We start from the raw sequence: 25,727 nt of genomic DNA, 5'->3' as shown, positions 1-25,727 counted from the left end.
TTTTTTTTTATTTCTTTTCTTCTTTCTTCTCCCTTCTTTCTTCTTCCTTTTTTACAAATGGACATGGAGGTCCTAAGGAACTAACTACCAAGGCCAATTTTTATGGAGATATATGAATTCTGAATTCTTCCATTACCTTCTATTCTGTTCCTTACTTTATATTTCTGTTCCTGCATGTTTCTCTCAATTCAACCAATGAATGGAGTTCTATCCTCTCCCTTCTCTCAAAATACTTGTATATTTTAAGTCTTCTTTGCTTTGTATTTATAATTTCGTTTCATAATTATGTATTTATATTATATGTTAATATGTTATGATAGTGATTGATGAAGATGAACTTAGTTTATTCACTTTATTGATTTGTTTTCTTGATGAATATCTTGCATTGGTATGAAGTATGAACCTTGAATATTTATTTAGCATATAAGTAGTAGGATTCAACTAGGATTTGAGTAAAAAAAAATGGGTTAATAAAAAAAATAACACAGGAACGCTTTATTCAATAAGACGATGCCTTATACCCGCCTTATCGCCAAAAAAGCTCCGAAAGACCCTCAAACGCCTCAGTCGCCTCATCGCCTTAATAACCTTGCTTGCTTCTAAGATGAGAGTTAGTCTCAATAGAAGTATCCAAGGGTCTACACCCTAACAAACCAATCTCTGATAGGAGGTTCAAGGCATACTTTCTCTGGGAGAGAACAACACCCTTGGTTGAATGTGCCACCTCAATACCAAGAAAATATTTCAGTCTTCCTAGGTCCTTGATCTCAAACTCCTTACCAAGATAGGCTTTGAGCTTAGAAATTTCATCTGTATCATTGCCAGTAACAACAATATCATCCACATAAACTATCAATATAGTAATTTGATCACCCACCCTTTCAATAAACAGTGTATGATCAGCGTTACTTTGGGTAAAGCCAACAACTATCATAGCCTTGTGAAAATGACCAAACCATGCCCTAGGAGATTGCTTCAATCCATACAGAACTCTATTCAGTCTACACACTTTGCCTTGTGTTTCTGAACTAGAGTATCCAGGTGGAATGTTCATATACCCCTCTTCAGTCAGGTCCCCATGAAGAAAAGCATTGTTGACATCTAGTTGTTGTAGCTCCCATTCTCGGTTCACTGCACAGGAGATGATAATTCGAACTGTATTCATTTTTGCTATAGGGGCAAAGGTCTCCTGGTAGTCAATTCCATAAGTCTAAGTAAAGCCCTTTGCCACCAGTCTTGCCTTGTATCTGTCTATAGTCCCATCAGCATATGCTTGACTGTGAACACCCATTTGCAGCCAAAATGATCGCTTTTGCAGGGGCAGAACAACCAAATCCCATGCGTTATTCTTGTGAAGAGCTCTCATCTCCTCATTCATTGCCTCCTTCCACTTAGGTTCTGCATTTAACTCCTCCCAGGTTTTAGGAATAGAAACAAAGGACAAGGAAGACACAAATAAACGATATGATGGGAAGAGAGCATTATATGATACCACGTTAGAAATAGGATGTTGAGTACAAGTCCTATTACCTTTTCTATGAGCAACAGGAATATCAAGAGATTGATCAAAAGTGGGGAAAGGTTATACCAGGAAGGGAAGACTCAGGATTAGGAAGCAATGGAGTAGCAGTGGTAGTGTGAGTGGTAGTTTCAGTTCTCCTTTTTTGCGAGAGAAAACCTGTATCATTGGACCATCTTATGTTTTCTACTGAATCTGTGACTCCCCTTGAATGGGAGCCTTCAGCTCCTGAATTGATGGCTCCCTTGAACGGTATCCTCTGGAAACGGGAACCTCTAAACCTGTAGTCTTTATTCCAATATTCCTCTCTGAGTAGCACCATCATTTATGGTAAGGTATAAAGGACAATAAAAAAATAAGAATCTAAATCACCTCTTCACCACCAGAGGACTACCCCTGAAGAGGTGGAAAGTAAGCCTCAGTCTCACGAAAGATCACATCCATTGAAACAAAGAACCATCGAGAAGGTGGATGATAGCAGCGGTATCCCTTCTGAGTGGGAGAATAGCCCACAAAAATACATCGGAATCCACGATGATCAAGCTTGCTCAGAACTTGATGATTACTAACAAAGCAAACACAACCTTTGGAGGAACAACAAAAGTACGAGACCCAAATAACAACTCAATGGGACTCTTAAAACCAATTATCCATGAAGGCATCCTATTGATGAGATAGGCAAGAGTGAAAACAGCCTCACACTAATAGGAAGCAGGGACCTGCATCTCAAACATCAAGGAGCGAACAACCTCAAGTAGATGACGATTCTTGCATGCAGCCACACCATTCTGTTCTGGAGTAACCACACAACTAGTCTGATGGATGATCCCATGATCAACCAAGTAAGACTGGAAGGATCCTTCCACATATTCCTTTCCATTATTAGTTCGCAGTATCTTGATTTTAGCATCAAACTGTGTCCTAACCATGCAAAGAAATTCCCGAAAGCACTGAAATACCTCACTCTTATAATGCAATAAATAAATCCAAGTAGAACGAGTGTGGCAATCAATAAAAGTAAGAAACCATCTATAGCCAAAAACAAAGTCTCGATGGCCAGGGCCCCAATCATCGGAATGAATTAAAGCAAAAGGAACAATACTTTTATTATCAGAAAGAGGATAGATAGTCTGAGTTTGTTTTGCCAAAACATACGAATCACAAGTAAACTGATCCATAGTACAATGTCTAACTAATGCTGGAAATAATTTAGATAAAGTGCCCCATGGGGGTAACCCAGACGACGACGCAAACCCAACAGAGTGCCAAATCAGATGAAGTGTGTAGAGCCCGTGAGGGACTAGTGTCCAAGTAATAGAGACCATCACTCATTCTACCATTGTCAATTGTTGCCCCCGTCACCAAGTCTTGAAACACACAGTAAGTAAGAAAGAAGTGACTTTATAGTTCAAATCTTTAGCAATACTACCAATGGATAGTAAATTAGTAGTAAACTTAGGAACGTGTAAAACAGAAGACAATGATAATGAAGGGAAGCACTAAATGGAACCCAATCCAGCAATAGGGGAAAAGGAACCATCAGCGACATGAATTTTGGTATACCTGAAGAGGGACAGTAGGTAAAAAGAAGTGCATAAACCAGCCATGTGATCAGTAGCCCCAGAGTCAATTATCCAAGACGGGGAAGCTACAAATACATTATGGCCACAAAATATGGTACCTGAGTGGGCGGAGTGGGAAGTAGTGATTGTCGGTATAGAGGAGGCAACAGCAGCAGTAGAGGATCCTATTTGAGTTAACATACGACAAATCATAGCCAATTCATCAGTAGAGAAGGAGGTACGTACAATAGTGGAGCTATCAGAGTCAGTTGTAGTTTTCAATTGATTCGCTTGGGTTTTCTTCCCACAACCCTGATTATGCCCACGAGAGTGGGCAGGACGTCCATGGAGCTTCCAACAAGTCTCCCTACTATGACGATCCTGCCACACTAGTCACATTTGACAACTGGTTTGTCGTGAGAGTTTGAGGAAGTAGTGTAGCAGAAACCAAAGCGGATCGATCCTGAGAAAGAAGTTGTAACATCTCAGATCGACACTGTTCCTCAACTTGAATGATGGAACAGGCTTCCTCAAGGGTGGTTAATGGATCACGATTAAGCATATTAGTCCTAATCTGATCATATTCCACACTGAAACCTACCAGAAAATCATAAATACGGAGCTCCTCCTCACTTCTTAAACCCAACATCAGTCTCACAAATAGGTTGATAAGTCTCATAATAATCAATCTTATTCCACATACCTTGCAGATCAGAGTAATCTTGAGCTATAGAAAGCTCCTTCTGAGTATCCCAATGAAGCTTCTTCCTTAGTTCAAAACACTGGGCAAGCTTGCCCACATGGGAATAGGTAGCCTTAGCGGCCTTCCAGATCTTAGCAGCAGAATCAAGTAATAAAAATATGTCCAAGCAATAGAAGGTGACACAGAATTAATAAAATAGAACATTACCATCGAGTTGACAGCGTCCCATTTATCCTGAGCAGAACCTGCAGTAGTAGGACGTTCTGAAGTTCATGTGAGAAACCTGGCATAACCATGACCAACAATTGACAAGTAATAAGACCGAGACTAGATCAGATAGTTACTCCCATCCAACTTGATGGTGCTGGTGGGGAAGAAAGGGTAATCATGACCAGAGGAATGACTCCTACCTACTGAGTAACTGATTTTTTAGGAATCTTCAGACGCCATAGGTGCAGATTTAATAAGCAAGAGAGGACAACCAATCCAGAGTTAAGCAAGCATAAGTAACCCCAAGACAAAGGCCCCCAGTGGGAGAATACTCACCACTGAAGAAGAGAACCAAGGAGAGGCAAAATCACCCTTTTACAAAGAGCCTCTTTTTTTCTGTGGTGGGACGCTGGGAATAGACTAGCGCATGTGATAATTGGGTTGGGTGAGGTCTAGTTGGGCCAGTTGGTTTAGGGTTGGGTCTAGGTGGTTTAGTAGTGGGGTTAGGCTTAGGATTATTTGGTTTAGGACTGGGATGGGGTCAGGTCTAGTCGATACAAGCGAGAGGTTGTAGAGAGGAAGAGTTGCGATGGGTTCTAGTTACAATGGTTTAGGAGGAGGTTGCAATAGGTTCTGGTCTCAAGAAGAGGCAGAGGAGGGTTCAGGTCGAGGAAGGTTTCTGCTCGTAATGGTTTAGGAGGAGGTTGCAATGGGTTCTAGTCGTGAGAGGTGATAGAGGAGGCAAAGGAGGGTTCAGGCGAGGAAGGGTTGCGATGGGTTCTGATCGAGAGGGGTTGCAAAGGAGGGTGCGATGATAATGCAGAAGTTGATTACAAGTAACTAACTCTGCAGTTTATTACCCCAAACAATACAAATAGGAGTAAGAAACAAAGAAATAATACCATCAAATAAACCCCCAAGGATACAATACCCATATAGGAGCAAAACCAGCCCAAAACCCAACCCATTAGGAGAGAGAAAGGCCTTCTATAGAGCTGGAGAGAGAAAGGTGCGGCCAGGTCTGTGGGAGTCCGATTGAGCTGTACTTTTGGGTGTAGATAGTCCCTAGGGAGGGCACAAAAATCCCCAAATATGAAGGGCTTCTAACGGCTGGTTATGGAGTTACGTACTTTCTTGATTTTCAGACCTAAGAGAGAGAATGTGAAGAATTCTGCAGGAACATCAACTTGTCTTCTTCAGATAACCTTCAAGAGAGGATCGATTGATCTTCTTAGAGTATAGAACCAGTCCTCCAAAGGATCTGTAGATCAGATCTCAAACTTGGGCAGCAATGAGGGTCAATTGGCTTCAAGAACAAGAACTCTTTGGCTGGCTGATTCTAATTTTGTATGCTTTCACAGGTCTGAACTTCTAATAACAATAAACAAAAAATAAAAATAGAAAAAGAAGAATCGATGGAGGGTTGAGAAGGGTGAAAGAGAATAAAGGAATGGGTATCTCACCCCTCAGGTTTTAGGTATCACACCCCTCAAAGGTTTAGGCATCTCACCTCTCAATAACAGTTTTTTTAGCTAAAGAGTAATCACTCAATAATTCATTCATTCAAATATCCAATTATGAGTACATAGGCTCCTCTATTTATAGAGGGCAGAATAGCAATCCAACTACTTAGGAGCTAGTTTCCCAATAGGACTAGACACTCCTACTACAACTAGGAATTCAAAATAGGAATAGGACTTGACTTTATGACTCCAACATGGAGTAGAACTAACTAACTAATAGTCCATATAGGACTTTACAACCGACCAATGGCCTAATGGGCCTTTATTGAATTAAATAGCAACTAACTAAACTAATGAATTAAATCCCGTTTTTCTACCTTCTACCCATATTTTAGGCCCATTAAAGTGGCCCATTTCAAAGAAAACCCATGGGATCAAAGGCCCAACACATACATAACACAACCCAAGGCTTATTTGTAATAAAATAAGCCCAAGTGACTTATCTACATCAGATGGGTTCTGGTGGCGAGAGGTTGCAGAGGATGCTATGGTTTTTGGTCGCGAGAGATTGCAAAGGAGGTCATGGCAAGAGCTTAGATGCAGAGGTTCTGGCGCATGTGAAGATTGGTGGGGTTTGGGTTTGCGTGGGGTGATTGGCAGTGATGGAGCAGGGGGTTTGGGTGCAATGGTAATGTTAGGCAACTGGAACTGCAAGTATTTGGATGTAGCGGTTAGGCATAGGGTTTGGCAACAGCTAAGAGGTCTAAAATGTAGAGGAAGAAGGTAATGGACTAAGGTTTTGGGGTTTGGTGATCAGACCTGCTCTAATACCATAAAGAATTGGGTAAATTCTGACTTGTGCATTAATGGGCACAGTCCTCCCTTATTTATAGCAAAAATAGTTGTCCTAGTCCTTACAGTAGTCCTAATACTTACAGTAGTCTAAGTGGGAAATAATGCATTATTCAACATCTTCTTTTCCTCTTTTCTAAATCTTTAAGTTAACACCGTCATATGAACTACAAATTCTCGTTCATATGATAAGATTTGGAAGGCCACCTAATTTGAAGTCGGCTCCAAAATTGGTTGTCTTCGTCAGAGGCATGTTCGTGACTTAGAAATAGGTTGATGATCTCTTCCTAGGGACTCCCCCCATCCATCATCTCCCCCACCCCCGATGTATCCCCTCTCTTAGATGGGGCTTTGGTCCCCCTTTTGCTTTGCCTCCTTTGAGGTTTTGTTCCTTTTGGCTCTCCCCCCTATTGTAGATAAGTCACTTAATGGGCTTATTTTATTGCAAATAAGCCTTGGGTTGGGTTATGTATGTGTTAGACCTTTGATCCCATGGGTTTTTTTGTAATGGACCTAAAATATGGGTAGAAAGTAAGAAAACGGGATTTAATTCATTAGTTTAGTTAGAGTTCTGTTTTGAGTCTATTTCCTTTCTTATTTCAATTATTAGTCAGTTTAGGTTAGTTAGTTACCTACTCCATGTTGAAGTTATGGCCCTAGTCCTATTATGAGTCCAAGTCCTGCTAGAAGTGTCTAGTCCTATTTGGAAACTAGCTCCTAGTTATGATAGGATTGTTATTCTGCCCTCTTTAAATAGAGGAGCCTATGTACTCATAATTTCATATTTAAAGAATGATGAATTGAGTTAGTGTTTGAGAGCCTTAGGGCTGTGAGTGATTCTTCCCGTCCCCCTTCTTTATCCGATTTCTCTCCCTCCCTGGTTGGATCTTTGTAATAGCTCTGTTCTTGCAAAATCCTTCTCATTCTTCCTCCTAGGTCTGAAATCAAGAAAGCGCATAACTCTCAAATCAGCCGTCAGAAGCTCTTCATATTTGGCGATTTTTGTACCCTCCTTGGGCCCTACAATCGACTAAATTTGCAGCTCAATTGGAGCCTTACAGACCTAGCCGCACCTCTCTCTTTCCACCTCTATAGCAGGTCTTTCTCTCTCCTATCGGGTTGGGTATTAGGCTAGTTTTGCTCCTATATTGATATTGTATCCTTTGGGGTTCATTTGAGGGTCTTATCTCTTTGTTTCCTAGTCCTATTTGTCTTGTTTGGGGTTATAAACTGTGGGGGTTAGTTTCTTGTACTCTACTACTACATTACCCCCCTCTTTCCTCTGTATATTCTTCTCCTTGGTAACTTTTCAGGTACTTTTGCCTCAGGGAAGAAGGACATTCCTTCAGTTTCGAGCAACCTGCACCTCCACGCCCTTGACATTCTTAAGGGCACTATCTAACTTCTGAACCTTCTCTCTAAGTGCACGAGTCTTAGTAGACTCAACCGTGGGTTGTGGAGTGGGGTTAGAGATGATCACGATATGAATTTATTTATTCACCCACAAAAAAAGTAAACGCCATCATTCAAAATAGGAGCGCTTGTGATTTTGCAAAATGTTGTCACTCACTTGTCATTTTGGAGTTTTTTTAGGGGTGATGCATGTACTTTTCCCCTTTATTTATGTAGTACATCCCCATCAATTGAGATGATTTGAGTGAAAAAAAAAACTGGTGTTGTTGAGCAGTGCATATGAGATTGTTTTCCAAAACCTGACATCCTCTCTTTCTCCTTCCAAGAGACCGATCTCATCTCTTTTCCCTCCCCTTCCATCGATCTGATTTATTTCCTAAACAATGCAATTGCTTCTTTTATCCGATCAGATTTGATTATTGGTTGTGCATTTGAAATCCATAATCTGGATTTTCAGACTGCATTTAGTCATCTCATTTAAGTCTTGAAACTACAAGAAATGAGATAATGAAACTAACCATGTATATCTGAGAAGCACATGTTTAGGCCAATGTTGCGGATCCCAGAACTGCTTACGTATCTGTGGATGAATTTCAATATCTGCTCAGAACAATGAAGGAGTGAGTTAAAATACTTTAGTTCACTTCTCCTTATCAATCCAACCGCTAGCATAGATAGGACAGAATCATAATATGACCCAAGTGATAGGAAACAGAAAGCTTAAATGGATTACCAAACAAAGGTAGGTGGAAACAGTATCCAACAACTACTACCATTTAGTCAACACTTAGGCATCAACAATATTAAGATCATGCAATCTGAACCATGCTCATGACAATATCTTGGATCTCCAACTTAAAAAGTTGATGCCATGAAGCCAGATTTGGGGGAAAAAGAATACATGCAACATAATAGATATACAAGAAAGATTAGACACAGCAAGGAAAATGAAATTCCAGTTTCACATACAATGATGGGGCATGTCCACAACTTTAGCCGTGACGCCAAGTATATCGCCCCCTGAATACCTCTGCATGACATACAACCTCCATATTAAGCTCTATCAGTTAAATTATATGCTTTCTTTTCCTATAATATCAGATACATTTTAACTTTTATAAAGGTCGACTTCCCTGCATCACAAAAAGCTTCTTTGGCATTCATCACTGCAAAAACCTGAAAAATCTCTTTCTGCCAAAGAATTTAAAGAGATTATCCCTCTTGGATTGGACTCTGGTGGTCCAATCTCATTAATTCTTTTGTACATTGTACCCCATTTAGACTGGTTCAATAGGGGCTGTCCAAGGTATTTTCTATTTGAAGTTATTTAATTATTTCTTTATTTGTGTTAGCTATGTAAGAATGAGAGTCCAAACTAGCTTGAAACTCTATTTCTAGTTTTAAGAGTATGATTAGTAGTCGGTTTTTTTCCTTTATATATCAGAGCAACATAACCAACGAAACCAGTTTTAGAATGGAATAAAATTTTGAGTGTTGGTTCTTCATGGTGGTAACTCCTCCAGTATTTGCTGCCAGTCCCAGGCCCCAATAAAGGAGGAGGATTGGTGCATCAGGTCAGCAGCCGGCACTAGAAAAAACCGTAGCCAAACCCTTTTACATGGATTCTGCAACCTCATATTATAAACATTATGCTAGGGCACTCCCCGCCAGAATAAGTGATGCACTACACTATATGACCCGGGTGTAGTGAAAAGTGGGCAAGAGTTAGCTAGGGCATCCCTTGTAAGTGACGCACCACGTCGGCGCCTGGATGCAGTGACAGTAAGCAATGTTTCTCGCACTATGGACGAGTGAAGGTAAATAAGCCAGTCCAAAAGCGTAGGCCTAGATTAGCATCTTGGAACATTGGATCATTAATATGTAAGAGTCTAGAATTGATAGATGTTTTGAGGAGAAGAAGGATTAACATAGCCTAAATTCAAATAGATGGAAGGTTAAAAAGCAAAGGAGTATGACGAATTTAAACTTTGGTATACGGGGGATAAAAGTAATAGAAGTGGAGTGGGCATAATAGTGGACAAATATTTAAAGAATGCTGTGGTGGATGTTAAAGATTCGAAGATAGGATTATATCCATCAATCTTGTGTTGGAGGAGGTAGTCAGTATAATTAGCACCATGGTTCAAGAACTCGGTCAACCGTATCCCCAAGGGTCGAAACGATATGTCCTATGACTTTTAAAAGTCACAGGTTTCGACCATGTTTCGACATGCTTCGATGAAGAAACATGAGAAATTTCAACCAAACCAATTGGTTCGACTTGAACCAGGTCCTATATAAGTGATGCGGATTCGGATTCCAAGAACTGAAATCGGATCGCTTAGGGCCCACTTAATGAATAAATAGCACAAATTTTAACCAAATACCAAAGAGAATGGCAATTCAGTAAATAAGAGGAAGCTTTTAACAAGTAATGGCAGAACAGTAAATTACTAGAACTTTAGGTCATGAAAAGATGGGAAAGGGCAATGTAAACGTTAGTGACAACGGGTATAATTGGAATGGCAAATAAATAAAGAAAATGGGGAATAAAAGCAAAAGATAGAGGGTAATTCTGGGATTTAATAAAATAAGGGTGTAAACCTACTTTTATGAGTTGTCTTCAACCTCATGACACAAGCAGTAACACAGCAGCAAGAGGGAAAGTTGGCGGTACTGAGAGGCCCTTCCAGGTCCATTATTTCAGCCCAAAATTTGTAGTCGAAGCTTGGATACCTTCCGATCTCGTGATTCCAACAGGAGAAGACCCCAAACAGAAAGCAAAGAGGTACAGTAACCCCTGCTATTCAGACCTGGCGGTATTAGGGAAAACCAGAACCTGCAATCGGTTGATTTGTTCATACAGAGGATGGTTTGGGGGGAGAAACCCCAGGGTTCTGATCGCCTAAGAGGGTCCTTCAGTCCACCCAAATCTCAGGGTCATTCGATTGGAGACCAAGCTTCAGTGAAGCTTCCTTTAGATCTGATACTATCACCCAGAGCAGGGTAAGGGAAGAAAACCAGAAATTTTAAAGAGGAAGGAGAAGAAATAAAGGGGAAGTAAAAGAATGGAAGAGAAGAGATTGGAAAATTTTAGAGGAAGAAGGAGGGGGAATCGGCAGCCATGGTTTCAAATCCAACAACTCTTAATTAAAGTTCTATTCTTCAAAATCTCAATATCTGTTTCTTACTAGTGAATTACATGGCTTATAAAAGAAAACTGAAGCAATAAAATTGGAAGTTCACTCAAATGGAAACTAAACTAATTGGAAACTGGAAATAAAATTTCAATCTAAATAAAATACTACCAAACTAATTTCTAACTGAAAAAAGGAAATTAAATCAAACAGATTTCTAAACCAAAAAAGATTCCTTCCATCGCCCAACTGCATCAATAAGTTAGTTTGAAAAGAAACCCAAGCCTTCTTTAGTAGAATTCGACCCTCCCTCTTAGTTTTTCCTCCTAGGAGTGGGAAACTTGGGAAAACAGTGAAGATTCCATTTTTTGCCTAACAAAATTGAATCTAAGGGTGGTTCTTGCTTCATCTACATAAGAAAGACAGCTTGGACCAAAAAGGTAAGTCCCAACTTCCCCAAAAATCATTTTTTTTTATAGAATATACTTGTAAATAGAGTAGAACTATGTAAGTTTTTTATATGTTACTTAGGAGGACCCGATCTACGCATTTTTTTTTTGCATGTTAATGCTTTTTTTTGTTTTTGAAAATGCATTTACCTATAACATATTTCAGTCATCAACTCAGCGTAATGATTACCAAACCTTTGGTTCACCACACAAGTATGACTTTATGTGTTTTTTTTATGAAACTAATGAAGTAAACGTATTAGAAATGTCTAAAATATGATGTACACAAAAAATCAGAAAAAAAAACACTATTGGAGGTTGAAACCTAAGTTTCCACCAAACCGGGAAAAATTCCCTGGTTTCCTCAAAATTCCCCAGGTTTCGACCAAAATTTCGATCTCCCTTAGAGTCAAAACCCAATACCTTAAACCTTGATTAGCACTTACGCACCTCAAGTAGCATTGGATGAAAGTAGTAAGTTACAATTTTGGGAAAACATGAATGGATTAGTGTAAGGTTTTAGTCAAGGTGATCTACATAGACATGTTGGGAAGAATCATAGAAGCTACGAAGGTGTACATAGAGGATATGGTTCTGGAGAGAAAAATGAGGAGGGATCTCAATTTTAGATTTTGTTGTGGCTTCTAATTTGTCTATTGTAAATACTATATCCATCAAACTTGTGTTGGAGAAGGAGGTTGTCAATATAATTAGTACTTACGCAGCTCAAGTAGCGTGGGATGAAAGTAGTAAGTTACAATTTTGGGAACAGAGATGGATGGATTAGTGTAAGGTTTTAGTCAAGGAGAAAATATTATAATAGGGGGTGATCTGAATAGACATGTTGGGAGAAACCGTAGAAGCTACAAAGGTGTACATGGAGGATATGGTTTTGGAGAGAAAAATGAGGAAGGGATCTCAATTCTAGATTTTTTTGTGGCTTATAATTTGTCTATTGTAAATACTTAATTTAAAAAGGAAGAGGAGCATTTAATTACCATCAAGTGGGCATAATAGCAGTGAATAGATTTCTCCTGTAAGGTTAATACCAAGGGAAAGCCTAACCACACAACCTAGATTAGTAATCATGGATATGTGTCTCTCTATACAAATTTGTAAGAAATGTGAGCTTATTTTCCCTAGGATAAGTTAGTGGAGCTTAAAAAGAGGATGCTTTAAAATCACTTACTAAAAAAGTGCTCAAACAAGTAAAATGGGACTTTGAGGGAAAAACTAATATGATGTGGAACGAAATGACCACTTGTTATTAAAAATGTTGCTAAAGATGTCCCAGGAAAATCAAAGGAAAACATTATTTCTCTAAGGAGACTTGATGGTGGGATGATGGGATTCAAGCAACCATTAAGAGTAAGAAGGTTAGTTTCAAGACATGGCAAATTACTAAGGATATAGGAATCTACAAAGGTATAAATTTGCTAAAAATGAAGCTAAAAAGACTGTGGAAAAAGCAAGGGCAAAGAAATATGAAGATCTTTACAACAACCTGAGCACAAAGAAAGGGGGAAAAGTTTTCTATAAGATAGCTAAAATGAGGGAAAGGAAGAGTAGAGGGTTCAACCATATTAGATGTATTAAAAGTAAAGATGGTAAAGTACTAATAAGATATGAGGACATGAGAGATGGAAAGTTTACTTCTGCAACCTACTAAATGGAGACACTTAGTAATAATGTCCCAAAAGACTGCATTACCCATCAAGACATCACATGTTATAGACAAATAAAAAAAAAAAGGTGTTTGAAGTAAAGAAACTTTAAGGAGAATGAAAGTAGGCAAGGCACAAGGCCCAAATGAGGTCCTAATAGAGGTGTGGAAACACTTAGGAATTTGTTGTTAATATTGGCTAACCAAGCTATTTAATAAGATTATGAACACAAATAAAATGCCAGATGAATTGAGGAGAAGCATTGTGATTCTGATTTACAAAATATAAAGGTGATATTCAAAGCTGCAATAATTATAGAAGCATAAACTAATGAGTCATACTATGAAATTATAAGAGAAGCTTATTAAAACCCATCTGAGAAAAAGAACCTACTATAACGAAGAACCAATTTAGTTTTATGCCAGGAAGATCCACGACAAAATCTATTTACTTAGAAAGTTATGGAAAGTTTTAGTGATTGCAAGAAGGATCTCCATATCTTCATTGACATAAAAAAGGCATGTGACAAAGACCCTAGAGAGTTAATCTGGCTAGTACTAGAGAAGAAAGGTGTTTCAAGTAAATATGTGGACATAATTAAATATATGTATGATGGTGTGTTGGCCAATGTAAGAACTGTGGGGAGTCAAGGTAGTGAATTCCCAATTACAGTTAGGTTACATCAAGGATCAGCTTTATGCCGATATTATTTGTGCTTATCATGGATGAATTAACAAGGTGATATAGAGGATGTTGTTTCACAAAGAATTAAAATAGGATGGATGAAATAAAGGGGGCATCCAGAGTGTTGTGAGATCCATGTATTTCCTTAAAACTTAAAGGGAAATTTTATAGGACAATTATACATCTAGCTATGATGCATGGTGCAAAATGTTGGGCAGTTAAGAAGCATCATGTAGATAAACTCAGTGTAGTAGAAATGAAGAAGTTGACAATGATGAGTGGTAAAACTAAGAATGATCATATTAGCACTAGACTGGGATTAGCTTCGATACATGATAAGCTACGAGACATTCATTTGAGGTGGTGTGGTCATGTTTGATGGAGACCTTCGGATGCTCCAATATGGAGGAGTGATTTGATTCAAATTGAAGGAACTAAAGAGTTAGGGGCAAACCTAAAATGATCTTAGGAGAAGTAGAGCAGAAAGACAAGCATAATTTAAGCCTTGTATCAAGTATGACATCAACTAGCTGATTGGAGAGCAAGGATTAATGTAGAGCCCATGTAGTTGGGATAAGGCTGAGTTGTTGTTGGTTCTTCATGGCGGTGAAGTTGTGTGCTACCCTCTCACCCCTTCCTTCTTCAGTGAGTTTCTTTATAACTTCCTTCCTCTTTCCTACGTCTGCTTCGTTCCCCTTCTATTCTTTTTGTTTTTCTCTCCAGTTCTTCCAGTTATTTCCACCTACTAGAAATACTCTGTTCTGGCGTGCAATATAGGAATGGCAAGAGTGGAATCGATCTCTCTTGATTCCTGTTTTTCAAAATGAGATTTGAGGCATCGGTTGTCCTCCCTTGGGCAATCCCGTTCCTAGATTATTGCCTCCACAATCCTCTTCTGTTGTGAGAAATATACTCTGAACTACTTATGCCCCTGCAATACCACCAGGTTTTGGTTGCAGAATTTTCCTTGAGTTATTACCTGCTGTTCTAGTCTGATGCTTGTTGGAATCAAGAGGATAATGGATTATGAACCCAATCCCACGGTTTCAACCAGAATCGGTTTGTAATGAGGCAGTTATGTGGCCTGAAACGAAACTGACTTGCCACTGGTTGTTTCTGTAGTTCAAGCTTGCACCAGGAAGAAGCTGTTGGCCCCCATCGAATCAAGTCCAATGTTGGACCAGCCAACCCAAGCCAGGCCCCATCGAGCCAGCTGTAAAGGAGCACTGTTGCCTCCTTCAATCAGAAGGGATCTCCAGAATTTTGTCTTCAAGTGGACCTTCTAGAGTATTAATGGAAGAAAGAAGCTTCATGAAGAAGAACACAGCAGGCACCCATCGAATTCGGCTAGTAGTTTATGTTTTAGTTTCCTTTTTTGTTTTATTTCTTGTCTTGTTTGACGAGTTAGTTTCTATTTGTTTCATTAGGTTAGTTTCCTTTTATTAGACAAAGTCATTAGCTAGTAGTTTCTATTTTTACATTTGTTTGGCCAACAATTAATTGAATTAGGAAGGTTTAGTTAGTTTCCTTTTCTTTGTAAGAAATGTAAGGCTATTTAAAGCTCATCGATTTAATGAAGAGGACAAATATGAAGTTGTTAAAAAAAAAAAAAAAAAGAGTTAATTAAACTAATGGCTGAGATGGCTGAATTTGAGAGGGCAAGATGCCTAAACCTGAGGGGATAGATGCCTAACCCAATCACCATTCTTCTCCCCCTTCTCACCTCCCCCATCGATTCTTTTTTCTGTTCCTTATTTAAGTTTACTTTGTTGTGAGTGTTTTGAGTGTGAGTTATCATCAAGTTGAAGCCCTAGACGTTTCAAAAGATCGAGGTCATATTCAGCCAGGAAGCACATGATCGATTGAAGTGTCAGGGTTTTGGTAAGGCTGATCGATCCCCATTGGATCTCCCCAACTACAGGCCAGAATCAAGGGCCCTTTTAGGTTTTTATTCCCTGACCTAGGAGGCTCCTTCAACCAGAACTACAGGGCCATCCAAGGCCTGCTGAAGCAACCGCAGGGCTTCTCCCTTGTGCCATCAAAACCCTAATCTGCCTAAGTTGGTTCACCAATTGGTTGCCTGCCTTCTGTTCTGTTCCCAGCCATCTTTTGGGGTCTACTTGGGGGCCTTATTAGTTGTACTAAGACCTGATTTGAGGCCCAACAGAACCTGCTTGTGTGAATTCTCTAAGTTCTCTCAATTCAGCCCATAATTTCAGTTTATGTTATTATTTTGAATCCTAAGTTTGAACCGTATTCTGAGATTGGGGTTGGAGTTTGGTCATCAACTAAGGTTATTTACCTAGTGTAAGCCAACCTTACATCACTACCCCTAGACAATAAATATAATCTCCACTTGTATCCTTTCCTATAGAGTTACCCAATAGCCCTTTCAATTCTGGTCTGTTACAAGTTTTCCATTCCCCTTTTGAAAACTTGTGATAAATTACAGGTTTGCCAATCATTAACTGTAACTTAGGTATTTGGCTTTTGGGTGGCCCATAGAAAGTCCAACAGGGTATTTTGACCCTGAGATCGCATCAACTATTTTCTCTTTATATCTTCTAAATTCCAACACGGGTTTAAGTCTGGAACCCAACTTACAGATCTGTTCCTATGCTCTTGTTCTCCAGTCAGATCTGCTTCGTCCTTCTTTTCCCTTGTTATGGGATACAGGTCCCCCCCCCCCCTTGTGTCTTTTTGTATGTGTGTTTTAACATTGACAGCAGGAGCAGTCCCTTTCCTTCATCAACAGATTAGCTATTTATTTACAGATTTAAACTCCTCTCTTCTGGACTGTTTATCCTGTTAAAACATTCAATAAGATTTCTTATCTTTCTTGAATTCTGTAACAATATTATTAGTTCTCTGCGCAGAGTAAAACCTTTTCAGCTACTGATAGTGTCAAAAGAACTCAGTTCATTTTGTCTAGGTTTCTCATTATCTCACTCCAATCTCATTTCTGTCCTATTTCCTTGCATTCTATCTAGAAATTAGGACCACACGGCAGGCTAAGTTTAGGATTTTCATACTTGCATGCATTATTGGCCTGTTCTCTGATGGGGTTGCCATCATCTATGTAACTTTCTCTTTCTCAATACAATCGTTATTCATCAGGGAAAAAAATATAAAGAAGCTTACTACCAAAGTAGACTATCACCATACAGAAACTTGATTCTCCTGTGACCACATGACGAGAAGAACTTTTATAGAAATTCAAAATTACAACTTGCCCTCAACTGCTAAGTCGTATATGAGTAATCCCAGCTAGAGATTTATAACTAAAAACACTCTTCTGCTTGAAACCTCCTCAGTTTGCCCCTCTCCTTTGAATAGAGATCCACAGGTCCCTTGAGCTCTCACAGACAAGGCTGCAGAGCCTCCTACATAAAGGGACATAAAGATCAGGTCTCCTTTTGATTGCTGATCAAATGGGGAGGCTGGACCTCCACGATGGTACCTCATCACTGAGAGGCTCATCAAAAGGAATGTCAATAGGCCCCTAACGTACCATCAGTTGAAGCTTGAAGGTTTTTCCAGTCTGCAGCTAAAGCACATGGGTGTTTTATGGATCTTGATTAGTTTTTACAGCTTCTTGGATATTTTTGGTTTGGCTGAGTCATGGATCGGTTTCTTGCATTCTATACATTTCACCTTATAACAATATCTCTCATTGATTTCTTTCTGAGTTTGAATATTCTTTATAATGATTAAAAAAAAAAAAAAACTGTCTTATCATATGCAAACGTTACCAGATGGACGTCAATCATTGGGACTTCTGCGCTCTTCCGATTAATTACAAAAAGCCATGGAATAAGGAACTTCTCCCTTCCGACTTGAAATGATCTGCATAGACAACCCTTTTGATAAATTTTTTACTCCTTTGCGTTAAAAACAAGATATGCATATGACCATGAACTTGAAATATACAATAAGAAACTACAGGAGGGAAAAATCGTGGAACATTAGAACTAGATTCAATTAACAGGAAAATCAACATAAAATTGAGAAAGCAAAAGGAAAATACAGTCTCCAATGAATTCTGGTTAAGTCTTTCATTAACTGAACCCAAAAATTCTCAAATACATATACAAATATTCCTATGAGTGCCTTAGAAAAACCAGCTCCCAATAGCATTCCCAAACATGTGAACCTACAAGATAAAGGTCATCCAAGACAGGGTCTGGGCATATGATTAGATAAGGTTGCCAATGTATACAGATACTATGGCCATATCTTTCCAAAAATATTTTCCTTGCCATCAGGCTGCCACCCCAACACAGATGAAAACAGCATGAAACAACATCCTCCAAAGGACTTTGCCCATCATCCAAAAGGTTCCAAGTGCTATTGTTAAAAAAAAAAAAGAATTAAAAATAAAAAATAAAAAATTTTGAAAATATGAAAATATGAAAATAGAAAATCATAGGTAGTTCCATTATTAAGGAAATGGGCCACCACATGAATAGATAAGACTACCCGTTTCCCACGTATAACATATAAGTAGAGAAAATTTCTTATTTATCACATTCTAAGAATCTAAAGGGGTTAATAGTAAGTGAGAAGCATTGATATGATCTAGACAGGGTCCAGCAAGACAGGTCACTCAATCAGCACTTGGAAGCTTTGGTGAGAGTATGGTGGTTCCATCCAGATCTTGGCAACCAGGTGCGATTAGGAGATTCCTATTGGTTCTTGGCAGCACAAACCAACTCCTTGCAACATTATGCCAAAATGTTAGAGAAACAAGATAGCCTATAGCCACTAAGAAGATGACTGGAGGAAGAAAGCAGGCAAGAGGCTATATGATGCAGATCTGAAGACCTACCACAGGAGAACCAAGAGAGGCCAAGCCTAGTGTGGCCAATTGTGTCCTTTTTTAATTCCTGCTTAAGTTAGTCTTTCTTTCCTTTAAGTGTTCAAAATTTGGTCCAGTTGAAACAGGGGTCCAATTTCGTTCAATTTATGTTGAGCTGTAGTTTCTTTTCTGTTATTGTTTCAACTCCTTTTTTTTTATCGGATCCACATCTTTTTAAAGTCGATTTAGGCTAGTAGACTTTAAAGGGAATTCTCTCTTGTAATTGGATCACTTACGGGATTTTCTAAACCAACACCACTCTATCTTTATGGCATTAATAAAAGGAAGTGTGGGGATCATTCTTGCACCCATGATTTGATTTTTAAAAACAACGAAGTTGCGGCTCCTTGATGCAGATTAATCACCAAAATAGGCTTGTTTTATTAGGAATAAGCCTAGGGTGGTTGGGTTTCATGCATGTTGGGCCTTTGATCCCATGTGTTTTGAGTGTCATAGGCCACTTTTATGGGTCTAAAGAGGGGCTCCAAGGATGCATACAGGATTACTAGCTAGTTTCCTTTTTCATTAGTTTCCTTTTTAGTTGGGCTTTGATGGGGTTAATTAGTTTCTAATTTCAGTACTTCTTATTTCCTAGTTTCTATTTCCAGTTTTAGTAATTAAAGGACTTTCTATTTTGTAAGTTTCCTATTTCAGTTTTAGTAACTACAGTTTAGTTTCTAAATTGTAACCCCCATCATCATTATAAATAAAGAAGGGCACATACACTACAGCCCGCGATTTTTATGAATGAAAGGCTATGTTGCTGTTTGCTCTTATGAGTGTGTAGGTTGTCTCTGTACTACCTGCAGCCTTCAGATTAGGCTGAAACATTGGTCGAGTCTTCCTTACTATTACAGTGAAACTCGATCCAAACCTGGGCTGGATCTGACCTGTCAATTGCAAGTTATTAAAAATCACCCTATTTTTGTCTTCTAGTGCACTGTAGTGTCTAGAATGGTGATCGATTGGTCTGGTTTATATTCTGTTGATCTTTTGACCAGCGGTTCATGTTTCTTATGTGAATTGAACCTAGTTGAGACCCTTGCTAAGCCCTGTGATCTGTTACTCTGATCTGACCAGTAGCACTGTCTTGTTGAGATTGATACTTCACTGTTACAGATCTGAAGTATTTTTTTTATTGCCTGAAGTTGTTCTATTTCTTTCCTATTATGTTGAGGTTGTTCTTTGATTAAAAGTTCCTGCAGTTGGGACTTGGTTGGTTCACCTATTCTAGTCTATATTACTCCTTCAATAACCCTTGTGTGTGATCAAGGTTTAGATTGGCATCAGATCCAATCAAACACCTTGGGGCGAGAAGCCTAGTTGTGGTACTCTATATTCTCTCTTAAGGTTTTATTTTATTTTTTTTTTTTTTTTTTTTTTTGGGGGGGTGGGGGTGGGGGGGAGCTAAGAATCAAGTGAACTTTAGGAATATAAGAAATATCAACAGAATGTGAGGGGGAAAAAACAACCATTAAGATACTAATCCACCTTCGGCATGGATATCAGCAGAATAACATCCCCATCAATGAAAAGAAACTGATAAATCAGATTATGAGAATCTGTATCTGGGTCTCATTTGTGCATCCTAGCTTACATCTACAAAATTTGGAAAGCATCCCAATTAGAAGAAAGAGTTGTTTTTTCCGCATACTTTGCTAGTTAATAAGCAACAAAGTTTGCCTCATGGTAGCAGTGTGTGATAAACCATATGGTGTCTTCCAGGTAATACTTAAAGAACCACCATTTTTCTCGAAAAAGCCATGGGATTTTCCCATCCCAGAAGCAAACCACCACAGCCAGTGAATCACACTCAATCCATAATCTTCTCACATTTAAATCCACAACATGATGAAGGCCTGCAAACTCCGCCATGGAATTGGTGGTAACTCCTTCATAGCACAAAAAACATCTATTGATCCATTAATGTTCTGCTCGAGACCTCAATCTATTCACTGATAATGCTGATTTGAAGTTGTGATGCTTACTTGATTCAAGCTTTGATTTCAGTACCTTGATTTGATCTTGTATACTATCAGATTCTGTTTCCAATTTCAGAATCTAATGGCTATTTTCACTTTTTCAGTAATCCTACTCTTATAGGATTGCTTGATTTTGATAGATTCATGATACTGATTTCAAATCTGTTCACATAATTCTTCAATTGAGTTTTTCTCTTTCATAATTTGTTCTCAATCTCAGATTCTGCCAAACCATTAATGGAGTCCTACCATCTCCATTAGGACCCTAGTTATCAATTCGGCCGAATAATTCAGGAATTATTCGGCCGAACCGAATTTTTCCTAATTTAATCAAAAATTCTGACCAAATCTGAATTAAAAATAAAATTCGGTACAATTCGCGATTTTTTCAAAAGTGAATATAAAACGCGAATAATTCGGACCGAACCGGATTAAACCGAATTATTCGGTCCACTTAAACAGTATTTAAATAAAAAAAACAAACAAACAAACAAAACAAAACCCAATAAGCTTTTTTGACCGCTTTTTTGACCGAATCCTTAAATTAATCAATCGAATTATTCCGAATAATTCTCCGCCCGAATAATTCCCGAATCCGAATTTGCTAACTATGAGTAGGACTGAAAACTCCTTTTCAATGGTGAACTCGATAACTTATCATTACTGATCTGACTGTTTGAAATTGATACCATAACATGAATTTTGTTTGGGAATTATAATTCTGATGTCTGATTAGTATTCTGATTTGTGGATTGACAGGTTTACCCTTTTCCTAGTGTTAAGTAGGATTACGTCAGAATTCCAGATCGACCCCTTAGATTACTCTGGATTTTCAGCAAAGGTTCCTTGTTGTATTAGGAGGATTTGATCTGAATTTTATGCCCATCCATTGGTTCGATTCTATTATATGAATTTTCTCCAAAAACTACTCGCTTGTCTCTCTGTGAAAACATTACATTTTGGTACTGCTTTAACTTCTAAAATCAAATCTACATCAAATGGTATCAAAGCTATGGCAGAGAACAATCCACCAACTCCAGAACCATCTGATCCTATGAATAGGGTATTGCAGATGTTACAGCGATTATAAGATCGGTTGACAGCAATGGAGAACCAAAATCCTACACCTATACAAGATAGTTATGCACCTCCTGAAGGCGAAGAAATCCGACACATTCTACAGTGAACAACCAAACTCACCGATTCACGGATAGAGGTCCACAGAGGATTCATGTACCCCAACCAACTTTTGAGGACCACATGCGAACCTCCTTTAATGGTGTACAATGGTAATGGTGTAACCCAACAATACTTCGATGACACACAAAAGGCCAAGCTTGAACTGAAGAAATACAATGATACATGATCCATAGGTATTTTATGACTGGCAAGTCTGGATGATTGTTTTTACTAGTTCAAACTCTCTGAAACAAGAAAGATGAAGCTGGCCCACAGTCTCGGATTAAGTTAGTTGGCGCAGCACATGAGTGGTGGAGGACCTGTGATAGGAACCTTGACAACTATTGCAGATCACCCAGTACGTGGGAGGAGATGAAAGAAGAGCTCAAGGAAAAGTACTAACCACAGACATTTAGGGCTCAACTACAGGATCAACTGAATTATCTTCATCTAGAGAATATATCAATAGCTGAATATATGGAAAACTTTGACTCTCTTTCTTCTCGTATAAGCATTGAAGAAGAGGAAATCCAGTTATTATCTCGGATCAAATTTGGATTGAAACTAGATATTAAGGAAATCAGCGTCACAGATATTTTCAGTCTCCAGGAATGCTTTGCGAAAGTTATACGTGCAGAAGAACTGGTGGCATCCTCTAGAAGAAGATTTGGGTTTCAAGTTGGGGAGAACCAGAAGAATTTTCCAGCACCCACGAATATGGGTCCTACACATGCCACAGCCCCAACATGTTTCGACAATAAAGAGAAGGCACTGATGACCAGCAATAAAAAGATACAATGCTATCACTATCAAGAATTTGGCACTTTGCAAAATAATGTCCACAACATTAGAGTTAATGCCGTTGTTAATATGAAGGAAGACACTGATGGTGCTAATCTATTTCCATACCCACTTGAAGACTAAGACATTACTAGGAATGATAATGAAGAAGCCGATGCAAATGAGGAAGAATCCTATGGCATTCATGTGGTTAGCTGCACCTCAGTTGCTGAAACCAAGGGAGAGGATTGGCAACATCACTGCATCTTCTATCCTCTATAGTTGTATGCGTTCAGGAAATCATTCCATACAGATTACAGGTCATTGTTGACAGTGACAGCTGTATAAATGTGACTTCAAAGGCTTTTGTGGAAAGGGCAAAGCTACCAACTTAGAAACATCCACAACGATATAAGGTCTCCCTTCTAAATGGCAATTCATTGGAGGTAAACTAAAGTTGTTCAGTACCTCTAAAGTTACATTGCTATAAAGAGAATGTGTGGTGCAATGTGATACCTATGAAGCTCACGCACATCTTGCTCGGAAGACCACGGATGCATGATACTGATGTGATAGGTTTTTTTTTTTAACTCAAGAAAACTAAACATCCATAAAAGGGGGATACAACAAAAGCCCCTCGGGAAGAAACAAAAGCCATATTGTTATTTTCATTGATTATGATGTTGACAGATTCCCTAAGATTGTACATGATTTGCTACTTGATTGTTATGGATATTCCAAAACCTTGTATATAGTCATGACCTTAGAAAACCGTACATGTTCTCCATCAACATGCAGTAATAGGGCTGCTTACATATCCTAATAGGTAATCAATCAATACTACATTAGCTAACTCTTCATAATAGGTTCCTCTCTACAGAACCACACTGATTTAAAAGGACTTGTTGCCTCGTGCACTGGGCACGCCCTTTGTTGCTTTTGTTTCCACAGTCAAATACATATTTGGATCTAGGATTCTGGCACAATTAAATTATCAATTGACAGATAACTTTAAATTGATGACTCCGACTGTCTGCAGTTTCTAGTAATGGCCAACCAAATAGCCATAACACCCATAAAATCACAGGGTAAAGAAGCTCTAGGACAAAACAGTTATTGATGTATCACTCATAATATTATTTATTACTCCAATAACCATATGAGCACAGGTTCCTTAGAGAGAAACAACATGAAACCTTTTACATAAGTGCTATTCTAGGAACATCATAGTTTGTAGAGAACATCCATTTCCATCTTCCCAGGAAAGCTTCATTCTTCGTAACCATCTTCCGAAATAAAACCCAAACACTTCTCCAATACAGAAAACGTTCTCCCTACAAAATTTTCGGGGGTTTGTTCAACATTCTTACTACATTACCTGCCATCATAAAAGACTGAGTATTGGGAGATTTCTTAATATTGAAAAAGTGCAGATAGTTCTTCTTCTTTAGATAACACAAAATATTCCAGGTTGCCAGCTTCTTATAGCATCTGGTATAAATAGACCTTGTGACACCTCTGATCTATGATTACCACCAAGTAGGATAACATGATAGTGTAGCGACATGCCTTACCCATATACAACCTTGCCAATGTTATCAAGTGAATATTTTCTAGACAACAGGAAACCCACTTCCTACCAAATAGCATCATTTAATATCCTAGTGAGGGTACTAATTCAACAAAGTAGATAATCCAATTGTATTAATTGACTTCATTCTAAGAACCTGGAAGTCTATACTCTCCTATAGGATCCAGAACTTTGTGGTTTATGGACTCAATTACTGGTGTGCTCGTTCCTCTTCCGTCGTCCCCCTCTCAACTCTCCAAGACTCGGACGAATTCTATTTCAGAACTAATTCCTTTGTTCTATTGGTTAACTGGAAACCCAGTAATTTTTAATGGGCCACACCTTTGATGGAGTCGTTGCATGCATGAAATAACTAACTTAGGTTCCACACAATTCAACCAAATTATCATTTGAAGCCTACTCCAAAACAGCATGTTAGTGACCTATGACCAAACAGAAAGCCCTCGGTCTTGCATCAAAGGAGAACCAGGGTTTGGTAGTCTTTTCTGCAGTTGGTTCTCTAAAATGGCTCAGCAATACCAAGTGACCATTCCAAGACTCCCCACAACCCAGGGACCACTCTATTCACATATCCAGTTCTGCACTTCTACAAAGTCCACAAGTTTTATAAATTATGATACACTGAAAATCTGAATAAGTTGATGACAGCATCATTCTTAGAGGAGTTTTCATTATTTAAATCCTCTAGCGTTCTTATTTCCCCGTCACGCAAAATCATATTCACTACTTTGTAGTGCCCGGTCATGGGCCTTCTTCACTGATAAAGTAACACACTTATCATCCAACTAAGAGAAAAAGAAATCTCGTAGTATGTGCTTATCTAGAAAACCCAATGTGCAGCACCTTAATTCCAAATAACTTTTGAGTAGCAAGTGGAGAATTACACGGGCTAGAAGCTCTTCTTACATTTTATAGGGATCAGCACCAGTGTAACCTGTAGGCTTCGCTATGGGCATCAATACCTGTAATTAACAGAAGGACCAGAAAATTATTAAACAGAAAAGGAAAAGATAAACTAATTATCCTATTAGGTTTGAATACTAAGTTAAAGGATTATACCTCACGATTCACACCGAAGATTGGGCAATGGCGACCGATCACATCATGCCAAGGAGTTCTGGACTGAAATTGGTGGAAGAAAGAACACAATTTTTTATGATAAATGTTCGCTAAATCCTAACACGGACGGAGAAATGACGAAAAAAGAATTACATTTCCTTTGTTCATACCGCATGGTATTGACCCATCTTGCTCATGGGAACGATATCTCCAGACCGGTAAGAATGAGCAATCGATGCGAACAGGATCAAAAAGAAAAATAATAATACGGCTGTTCTTGCGGTGTAGTAAATCCTGCAACTCCTCGCCATCGCTAATGCTTCTCCGACGAACACCCCTGGCAGAAGAAAAGCTTCGGAGCTACGGAGGGAAAGTGAAATACGAGGATTTAGGGCTCAGACGAGAAAACGCCAATCATTACGCGCGCGTCAAATCGTCAGATTTTCCAGCGTGTTTCCTCGGTTCCCGAATTTTTTATATTTTAATGAAAATTGAAATAAATTTATGAGAAAATTATGGGATTGGGATTAGGGGTGTCAACCGGTCAGGCTGGTCCGGTTTCGGTCTGGCTTAATCGAGCTTGAAGATTTTCAAAGGTTACACCGTGTCGGCCCATTTAATT

At 38.8% G+C, this 25,727-nt stretch overlaps 1 protein-coding gene across 1 annotated transcript; it reads right to left on the bottom strand.

The window, feature by feature from the left end:
* Positions 1-8,240: 8,240 nt before the first annotated feature.
* On the bottom strand, positions 8,241-25,565 carry LOC122069222 (the record flags this gene model as incomplete). The annotated part of the gene is given in 6 exon segments (XM_042633187.1): positions 8,241-8,322; positions 8,692-8,752; positions 17,409-17,502; positions 24,953-25,008; positions 25,106-25,168; positions 25,276-25,565. Coding segments are annotated over 6 exon segments (497 nt in total), but the record flags the coding sequence as incomplete, so codon positions are not given.
* Between the last annotated feature and the right edge of the window lie 162 nt (positions 25,566-25,727).

This window comes from Macadamia integrifolia, unplaced genomic scaffold (genome assembly GCF_013358625.1).
Source record: "Macadamia integrifolia cultivar HAES 741 unplaced genomic scaffold, SCU_Mint_v3 scaffold559, whole genome shotgun sequence".
NCBI lineage: Eukaryota > Viridiplantae > Streptophyta > Magnoliopsida > Proteales > Proteaceae > Macadamia > Macadamia integrifolia.
Note: the sequence above shows the minus strand (reverse complement) of the source record. Positions and strands in the feature narration are given on the sequence as shown.